The sequence below is a fragment of the Triticum dicoccoides genome, chromosome 2B, assembly GCF_002162155.2.
Source record: "Triticum dicoccoides isolate Atlit2015 ecotype Zavitan chromosome 2B, WEW_v2.0, whole genome shotgun sequence".
Lineage (NCBI taxonomy): Eukaryota > Viridiplantae > Streptophyta > Magnoliopsida > Poales > Poaceae > Triticum > Triticum dicoccoides.
In genome coordinates, this window is record NC_041383.1 from 345,976,067 (window position 1) to 345,986,813 (window position 10,747).

The 10,747-nt window shown below is 43.8% G+C and overlaps 1 protein-coding gene across 1 annotated transcript; it reads right to left on the reverse strand.

Annotated features, from left to right (window-relative positions):
* Positions 1-1,393: 1,393 nt before the first annotated feature.
* LOC119363669 lies at positions 1,394-7,217 on the reverse strand. The gene is made up of 2 exons (XM_037629035.1): positions 4,213-7,217; positions 1,394-3,790 (listed from the first exon to the last, which is right to left on the reverse strand). The coding sequence occupies exon 1, from the start codon at positions 5,897-5,899 to the stop codon at positions 4,466-4,468; it is 1,434 nt and encodes a 477-aa protein (XP_037484932.1). The 5' UTR covers positions 5,900-7,217; the 3' UTR covers positions 1,394-3,790; positions 4,213-4,465.
* Positions 7,218-10,747: the final 3,530 nt, after the last annotated feature.

The following is a 10,747-nucleotide window of genomic DNA, read 5'->3' on the forward strand; positions in this document are numbered from 1 at the left end:
CCCCCATACGCGCGTAGCTGCTGCCGCCCTGAGGCAACCCTTGCCGGGCAAGTGTACTATGCTCCACCACCACATTTCCACCATCAATCCACTAAAACCAGGAGTAGGGTTTTACGCCTAGCGGTGGCCCGAACCTGGGTAAACTTCCCGTGTGATCTTTGTCGTGCTGCCTCACATTGGTCTACTCTTTGTGCAACACGTCTCCCCCCAGCCGAACCAGCAAGGGGCGTCCCTGGTCCCATAGGTGGTTGTGGTTTCCTGCGACATAGAGCCAGGCTTGCCACGCCTGAATCAGACTCCTCCTGAGACTCCACCTCCGCCTCCTCAGTAGCAGACTCCTCCTTTGAATCCATCTACTTGCCAATAAATACACCAACCTTACTTGATGAGGTCTTCTTGTGAGACGAAGACTTTGATGAAGACTTTGAAGACGACTTTGACGATTTCTTTTTTGTTGTTGTCATCAGAATCATATTCCTTCCTCTTCTTCTTCTTCTTCTTCTTCTTCTTCTTCTTCTTCTTCTTCTTCTTCTTCTTCTTCTTCTTCTTCTTCTTCTTTGATTCCTTGTCCCATCACTACAAAAAAATACACTTCCATGATGATACGTGTTTGTCACAATAGGTCGCGTTTTATGTCATGCATGAACATCCATGACAATTTATGACAGAATCAAGATAGTCATACATGTGCTGTCGTAGAAGTGTTCCATGACATTACCAAAAATTATCTTCACAGAAGTGTCCACTTCCATGATGATAAATCGCGCGTCACGGAAGTGCTTTCGTCAAGGGTGACCGACACGTGGCATCCACCATAACAGAACACCGTTAAGCTATCGGGTCCGGTTTTGAATCTGATATCCCGTTAACAGCCCGGACCAATGGGGATTTTCCACATGTAAAATTATCATTGGTTGGAGAAAACACGTGTTGCCTCACCGTTGGGTAGGAGGCGCCTATGATAGGTCGACATGTGGCACAGCCCAATAGTGGCCCATTCCGGTGAAAAAGGCCGACCCAATAAAAATTAGCAGGCCGACCCATATAAGGCCTACTTGTGTGATCAATTAAAGTACAGCGGGGTTTTTTACGCCCAAACTGCGAGTGTCGTGTTCTCCACAGGGACTAGGCGACGGCAACAACGCTCGGCTAAAGCTAGGTGACACAATTCAGATTATGAATGCCAGAAAATAAACCTAAAATAACCTAGGACAGTGACAAATAAAAATGACAAACAGTAAGGAGAGAGTACTAGTTTTCTATTTTGATATTTTATTAGGTAGGAGAAATTAGAGACTAAAACAAAAGGAAAATAACATGACAAAGACAGATATATAACTATCAAACATCTAACAAAGGAAAGAAACAAGATAATATGACAGGGACAAATATATATCACAGCACAAACATATATATTTTCACATGAACATAGTTGACATAGGAACTACAGTACACACATAGCCACACATATGGGCACAAGGTACTACACCAAGGTTCAGGTTACACAAGTGACAACACAAACGAAATTACACAAGCCACTAAACTAGTACTTGCAGATCAACAGAATATTACTAAACCACTTTAATACTGGACAATTCACCAATTCTAACAAGGCATCGTACAATTTTTTTGCAAGAAAAAGAGTGAGAGAAGCAGCAGTTCGGGATTCAGAGAAGTACAGGTCAGCAACAAGTAAAGAACAACGGTAGGTTGTTTTCTTCAGTAAAGGAACACCAGCAAGGAAAGGGAATAGGAGCAGCGTGGGGATTGGAGAAGAAGCGGCAGGTTGAGGCAACAACAGCAAGGGGATGCAAGTAGAAGGAGCAGCAGGAGCATTGAGAGAAGAAGAAGAGCAATAGCAGGGTTAGGAGAAGAAGAAGAGAAGCAGAGGAAGTGGAGACGAGGGGAGGAGCAGCGGAGAGGGAGAGAGCAGCAACAGGTGGCGCGGGGAACCAGACACGTGTCTGGTCGGGCGCGCCAGGCGCGGCGACGAAGTGGAGTGGTGGCTGGATGATGTGGTGCTGGTGGGTGAAGGTGCTGGTGGAGCAGCAAAGTCCGGAGGCGCGCCGCCACGATGGCCTGGCCGCGATGGCGGCCGAAGGTGGGAGAAGAAGTGGTGAGGGGGAGAGAGATGGAGATGCCGGGCTCCTTTGGGGATGAAGGCATCTAGGGATTTTGACCCCACGGTTGATCAGCCCATATTGCAATTTGGCCCTCCTCCTTTCCTTCTTTCTTCCCAAGTCGCTCCCCTCCATCTTTAGTTTTGGCCCCCGGTTTCTTCTTTCCTTCATGCTCAGGTCCCTTTCTTCACCTCTTTCCTGCCCTTCTCTCTTCTCAATGGCCAATTCGTCCGAATCTTGGAGATTATAGTGCCTTTGCGCACTTTTCTGCAAAATAATCAAATGACGAGTAAATGATCTTTTATATGATTTTCATTCAAATATATCATAGTTCACAGCAAGAATGGATCGTCGGATCACAATAAATTGTGTGTTTGTGTGCCAAAATTATATATATGAAATGTGCTTATCAAGTTCCCCCACACTTAAATCTTTGCTTGTCCTCAAGCAAAGGCATATGACAAAAGCAAGAACATGAACAGTGAACTGACTAGAGAATGTCAAGTGAAGTAGATCTCTAAACAGTGCATGATTTGGACTTGCCTAGTGAAAATTAATGGTTAAGAGTGCTACATATCAATAGGACACTAGTAATCTCGACCATTTTAAACTTTTGCAATGATAAACGAAGATTAGCAAGTTCAAATGTTGACTGTGCCAAAAGGTTCCTAAAGAGAGCATGATCCTGAGAACAAAAGGAGCTTGAATTAAATCACTTATTTGCGGAAATATAACATTGTGGTTGAACCACTTATTGAAATTGGAACGCACTTGATAATATATTTTCGATCTCACCAAAGGAGCATACCACCGATCCCGAGAACATGGTATACACCTGGCTCGACCAATTGTTAGGTTTTTTTTTGTTTGTCTCCCCCAAAGGAACATACCACCGATCCCGAGAACATGGTATACACCTGGTTTGACAATTACATTTTTATTATTTATTTATTACTGTCCAAGCTACCAAATTTCACATGCCACCGATCCCGAGAACATGACGTGCTACTGTAGGTAGACCAGACTTATTCATTATAAGATATACCTTTTTTTAAATGAACAATGCATAAGCACAAAAAACAGGAATACTCACTTCTCCATGTCTGGTTCACATGCTACCGATCCAGGGAACATAGCATGCTAATCCATAGTGGTTAGGTGATTGCTCTGAATGGGAACACACTTGGCACAAATTCAGCTTCTAAACATGGTGATCTAGGTGTATCATAGTAAATGCAGAAAATGACGAAGTTTTCTAGTGTACTAGGGATTTGAGCACTCCAAAGTAGTAGTTCTCACTAATTTCAGCAAAGCATGCATGGTGTAGATCACTAGTTTACAAGGCATTCAAAAATCAAGTTCACAAATTCACATCAAGCACAATGCCAAAGGTGAAATTCAGCTTGACAACAAGTAATAACTGGCTCAAGCAACCCAACTAGCAATTGAATTCAGCATGTATTTATGATATTCAGAATGGGTCATGAAACAGCTCACCGGTCTTAATGAAGTAGCACTCGCTCGATCACCTCACCAACTGCAGCTCCTCTCCTTTTGCTTCTCTATCCTCATGCCTGCTCCAGCTTCTCCCTTCCTCGTGTGTGCCCCCTTGCTTCTCCTCATCCCCATGCTCTGAGTCCACCAGGGTCCCAAGGAATGTCACCTCGAACCTGGTCAGCATGTAATGGATCGTGCATAAGCAAAAACCTGAAAGCACTCTCAACAAAAGAGACAATGCAAGTGGTAGGGATAATACCCTCCAAGTCATCAATCGAATATCCAATTACATAAGCATAGCTATAAAGCACATGTTTAGGATGGTAGAAATCAGCAAGGTCAACACTAACATGAGGATGATATTTATCATTAAGCTCAAGACTAGCATGTGAATGATATGTTTCATAAAGCATAGGTCTAGCACGAGGAAAGTAACTGTGATCATCACTAATGTGAGTAATGCCACTAACAGGGTATATATGATCATATCCAAGCAAATACTTTTTCAAATCTACTTTAACAGATGGCATCATGCAATGCAAGGTAGTAGCAAACAATTCATATGGGGACATGCCATTGAGAGGATTAGATAAACCTGCAATCTCACACTCTTGTATGATGATAGGCAATTGAATTTCTGGTTCTTCATCTTCAACTACAACAGCTTCTTCTACTTCTTCAGGAGTAGTAGATGATGAATCTTCAACTTGATCACTTGGTTGTTCGAGCTCTGGATCATCTTGTTCCTCGTCTTCGAGTATTTCTTCTTCTAGTTGAGATCTCTCTTCCTCTGGATCTTCTATGGTGCTAATACCAGCAACACCTAATTGAGTCTGAAGTGTCCCCATCTAAGAATATGCACTAACATGATCTGGTAGGGGTGCTGAGATCACTACCTCGCTGTCTTTCTGAGCAATATTCTCCTCATCACCATCACTGCTAAGTTTCAACAATGACACTGATGACTTCCACCAGTCATGCAGCTCAGCAACACGTGGGATCTTCTCAGGATATTGAAGTATCAACTCTTCTAAATTTGACTCAACCTCTTGTATCTCTCTCCTTGGAATGTCTCCGACTTGCTTAGATGTATGTGCAGGAGTTGGAATCTCATCTTCACTATTCTTCTCTGAGATACTCTCTTTAACTGAGATAGAGGCAACCACCGGTGGAGCTAAAGATTTCTTCTTGACAAATATCCCAGATACAGTTGTAACACAAGTGTGGGCAATTGGTGACACGACTAAATTCCACCAGTCACATAGTTGACTAACACAAGTGAATTTCTCCATATCTTGCTGTCTCAACTTAGCATCAATCAGAGTAGGTTCCTCATAAACATCTTCTTGCAACTTTGACTCATTCTGGACAGTTTCATTGCCATAAGGTATTCGATCTGCTACTGTGGTTTCCATCTGATCTGCAGTAGTTTCATCATCTTGAAAAATATCATAATCATCATCAAGGATAATTGAAGTAAGATCAATCTTTCTATATGGAGGATCTAATTCAGTTCTAAAATGTTGTTGTCCCCGGAATGACACATGTTGGTTTTGAATATTAGGCACCATGGATGATTTCTGTTCACTTATGGAACACACAGCTTCTGATTGCACGAGGCTTGCAACCTTCGGATTTGAACTAGGCCTTTCATAACCCCATTGCATTTGGTGGAAGGCAATGCTCTCAATGAGAATAATTGCACCCTCGACGGTCTTGTTCATGATTGTTCCACCAGCTGACATATCAATAAGATCTCTTGAAGCATGTGTCATCCCTCTATAGAATATCTGAAGCACTAACCAATCCTTTTGCCCATGATTAGGACATTTTCTAAGCAAATACTTATATCTCTCCCAAGTTGCATACAAGCTCTCACTACCATCTTGCGCAAAACTGAGGATCTGGTCACGAATTGCAGCTTGCTTGTAAAGTGGAAAATATCTATGCAGGAAAGCTTGTGAAATATCACCCCAAGTGTATGATCTTGATGGCAAAGAATAGTACCAGTCCTTAGCAGCATCTCTGAGAGAGAATGTGAACAACATACACTTGATAGTATCTTGGGAAACGCCATGATACTGGACTGTATTAGCATACTCCAGAACATTACTAATGTGCTCATGAGGGTCTTCATTGAGTAATCCTCTAAACTGATTCTGCAAGACGAGAGCAATAAGTCCAGGCCTCAACTCAAAATTTTCGGCCTCAATAGATGGCCAAATTGGCCCTGTCATCATGTCCAAACTACTTGGCAACCAAAGACCACGTACTAAAGCCATATGTTCAAGTGCAACTGTCAATCAGCCTACAAATAATAAGATATCCTACACACGCTCACAAACATCAAACATTGGTGAGAGGGTTAGTATCCTAATAAGCCAAAGCAACAAAAAGTAAAAAGGGAAAAGAAACACAGAAATAAATTTGACTGGAAATTTAAACAAAAACTATACTAAGCCTAGTCTATAGATTCTCACAATCGCTCGACGATAGTCCCCGGCAACGGCGCCAAAATGATCAATTAAAGTACAGCGGGGTTTTTACGCCCAAACTGCGAGTGTCGTGTTCTCCACAGGGACTAGGCGACGGCAACAACGCTCGGCTAAAGCTAGGTGACACAATTCAGATTATGAATGCCAGAAAATAAACCTAAAATAACCAAGGACAGTGACAAATAAAAATGACAAACAGTAAGGAGAGAGTACTAGTTTTCTATTTTGATATTTTATTAGGAAGGAGAAATTAGAGACTAAAACAAAAGTAAAATAACATGACAAAGACAGATATATAACTATCAAACATCTAACAAAGGAAAGAAACAAGATAATATGACAGGGACAAATATATATCACAGCACAAACATATATATTTTCACATGAACATAGTTGACGTAGGAACTACAGTACACACATAGCCACACATATGGGCACAAGGTACTACACCAAGGTTCAGGTTACACAAGTGATAACACAAACGAAATTACACAAGCCACTAAACTAGTACTCGCAGATCAACAGAATATTACTAAACCACTTTAATACTGGACAATTCACCAATTCTAACAAGGCGTCGTACAATCTTTTTGCAAGAAAAAGAGTGAGAGAAGCAGCAGTTCGGGATTCAGAGAAGTACAGGGTCAGCAACAAGTAAAGAACAACAGCAGGTTGTTTTCTTCAGTAAAGGAACACCAGCAAGGAAAGGGAATAGGAGCAGCGTGGGGATTGGAGAAGAAGCAGCAGGTTGAGGCAACAACAGCAAGGGGATGCAAGTAGAAGGAGCAGCAGGAGCGTTGAGAGAAGAAGAAGAGCAATAGCAGGGTTAGGAGAAGAAGAAGAGAAGCAGAGGAAGTGGAGACGAGGGGAGGAGCAGCGGAGAGGGAGAGAGCAGCAGCAGGTGGCGCGGGGAACCAGACACCCGTCTGGTCGGGCGCGCCAGGCGCGGCAACGAAGTGGAGTGGTGGCTGGATGATGTGGTGCTGGTGGGTGAAGGTGCTGGTGGAGCAGCGAAGTCCAGAGGCGCGCCGCCACGATGGTCTGGCCGCGACGGCGGCCGAAGGTGGGAGAAGAAGTGGTGAGGGGGTGAGAGATGGAGATGCCGGGCTCCTTTGGGGATGAAGGCATCTTGGGATTTTGACCCCACGGTTGATCAGCCCATATTGCAATTTGGCCCTCCTTCGTTCCTTCTTTCTTCCCAAGTCGATCCCCTCCATCTTTAGTTTTGGCCCCCGGTTTCTTCTTTCCTTCATGCTCAGGTCCCTTTCTTCACCTCTTTCCTGCCCTTCTCTCTTCTCAATGGCCAATTCGTCCGAATCTTGAAGATTATAGTGCCTTTGCGCACTTTTCTGCAAAATAATCAATGACGAGTAAATGATCTTTTATATGATTTTCATTCAAATATATCATAGTTCACAGCAAGAATGGATCGTCGGATCACAATAAATGGTGTGTTTGTGTGCCAAAATTATATATATGAAATGTGCTTATCATTGTGTCAGGTCCATTTAAGCCCACAGCCCATACGAGATGTGCGAATTCAGCCCGTCAACGGCCCGTTAAAAATTTGACAGCATTGCAGCCCATCGTCAGTTCGAGCCCATTAACAGCCCGTTATATATTTGGGCTCAATATCGGCCCGATGAGATTTCGGCCTGTTAATGGCCCATTCATTGGATGGGCCAATTTCCAGGATGTACATCTTTCAGCCTATTGGCGACCCATTTAAATGTTGGGCTAATTTCCGGCCCGGTGTGTCTTTCAGCCTGTTGACGGCCCGTAAATCAGATGGGCCATTTGTAGTCGGACATGAGTTTCGGCCTTTTAGCGACACATTTAAGTGTGGGGCCAATTTCCAGCCCGGTGTCTCTTTCAGCTTGTTGACGGCCCATAAATCAGTTGGGCCATTTGTAGTCGAACCTTAGTTTTGGCCTTTTAGCGACCCATTTAAGTGTTGGGCCAATTCTCGGCCCTGTGTGCCTTTCGGCCTGTTAACGGACCATAAATGAGTTGGGCCAGTTGTAGTTGGACCTTAGTTTTGGCCTTTTAACGACCCATGCCCTTCATGGTCCAATAACAGCCCGGTTTCTCTTTCGGCCTGCTAAAGGCCCACAACACAGTTGGGCCATTTACAATACGACCTGACTTTCGGCCTCTTAGCGGCCCATGCTCTTCATGGTCCAGTACAAGCCTGTTGTCTCTTTCGGCCTACTAAAGGCCTACAGTATAGTTGGGCCATATGTAGCCCAAACTTAGTAACGGCCTGTTAACGGCCCGTGAAATCAATTGGGCCCACCTGTTGCCCGCTTCGATGTCGGCCTGTTAACGACCCGGGAGGTAAGAGGGCCAACCAGTAACTTTCGGCCTAGTAACGGCCCATTAACTTAATGGGCCCACTGAAGTTCGTACATATCTTTAGGCCAAATTAGATAATTTGAACCCATTACGACGAGCAATTATGCACAGGACCAAAACCGATTAAGCAAAGGTACGGCATACAGGGAAAAACGTTGCACGTCCAGCATATATTACAGGAAATTACATCCACTGGACAATCAAAATTGATTTCAGTGCAAAAAAAGGAACAGAACCTAACGATCTACAACGTCACAATCTGCAACCTCAACGTCATAAGCATGTGGTCAAGTTCTTGCTGCTTTGCTACACTGCCATTAATCAGTTGTTGTGTGGCTCGACTCTCCACCTCTGATTCCTCCACCATTTCCATCATTGCTTCAGCCATTAATCGGTTCACAAACATACATTTTATCCATTGCATTCGAGACAGAGGATACTGAACAGATTCAAATGGCGATTTTGGCAGGCTTGTATTATTGATAGTGGAGAGTGTCTCGACCACTGCATCATAACATAAATTAGGAGGGGAACCAAACATATCAATCATGAGTTATTGCCATATTACCTGGCCTAGATTTATTGGAAAGAAACAATGGGGTTGTCTTGCTATTTCCAGAGTTTGTCTTATTATCTTCAGCAGCCTGCACTGAAAGTGCAACTATCCCTAGGTGGTTTTGGTAATTCATAACAACATATAGCTCATTGAGCTAATGCTATTCCAAGACTATTATTTCAGGAAAGTTCAATGAATGGCATGGCATGGATGATGAAAGTGGATCCCTCAAAATAATAAGGACAAAGGATTGGCTCAAGCTCATAAGCTCAAGACTCTTCATTTTACATTTTAGTGATCCAAGATCACATTGAGTCTATAGGAAAAGCCAATACTATCAAGAAGGGATGAGGTGTTGCTTAATGAGCCTCTTGCTTCATGTGCTTAGTGATATGCTCCAAAACCCTCAACTACTTTCCCACATCCACAAATGACCTAAACCTAAAGCCAAAATCGATCACACCGATTCTTTCTATCCGGCGCCACCGATTCCAAAAGTCATAGCCACTGCCACAAACCCTAAGCAAATCGGTCTTACCGATAGGGATCTCGGTCTCACCGAGATGGGGTTGCAATCTCTCTGTTTCCCTTCGTAACGTTTCGGTCTAACCAAAGTGAGCGATCGGTCCCACCGAGATTGCAATGTAAATTCTGTTTCCTTTTTGTAACATTTCGGTCTCACTGAAAAGAGCAAATTGGTCCCACCGAGTTTACCTGACCAACTCTCTGGAAAGCTTATTACCAAATCGGTCTCACCGAGTTTGTGTAATCGGTCTCACCGAGATTACGTTATGCCCTAACCCTAACCGAATCGGCCTCACCGAGATGCATGTCAGTCCCACCAAAAATCACTAACGGTCACTAGGTTTACTAAATCGGTCCGACCGAGTTTAACGATTCGGTCCCACCGAGTTTGGTAAATCGTGTGTAACGGTTAGATTTTGTGTGGAGGCTATATATACCCCTCCACCTCCTTTTCATTCGTGGAGAGAGCCATCAGAACGAACCTACACTTCCAACTTACCATTTCTGAGAGAGAACCACCTACTCATGTGTTGAGGCCAAGATATTCCATTCCTACCATATGAAACTTGATCTCTAGCCTTGCCCAAGTTGCTTTCCACTCAGACCCTCTTTCCACCAGATCCAAATCCTATGAGAGAGAGTCGAGTGTTGGGGAGACTATCATTTGAAGCACAAGAGCAAGGAGTTCATCATCAACGCACCATTTGTTACTTCTTGGAGAGTGGTGTCTCCTAGATTGGCTAGGTGTCACTTGGGAGCCTCCGACAAGATTGTGGAGTTGAACCAAGGAGTTTGTAAGGGCAAGGAGATCGCCTACTTCGTGAAGATCTATCGCTAGTGAGGCAAGTCCTTCGTGGGCGACGGCCATGGTGGGATAGACAAGGTTGCTTCTTCGTGGACCCTTCGTGGGTGGAGCCCTCCGTGGACTCGTGCAACTGTTACCCTTCGTGGGTTGAAGTCTCCATCAACGTGGATGTACGATAGCACCACCTATCGGAACCATGCCAAAAACATCTGTGTCTCCAATTGCGTTTGAATGCTCCAAACCCTTCCCTTTACTTTCTTGCAAGTTGCATGCTTTAATTTCCGCTGCCTATACACTCTTTGCATGCTTGCTTGAATTGTGTGATGATTGCTTGACTTGTCCTAAAATAGCTAAAATCTACCAAACTCTAAAATTGGGAAAAGGTTAAGTTTTT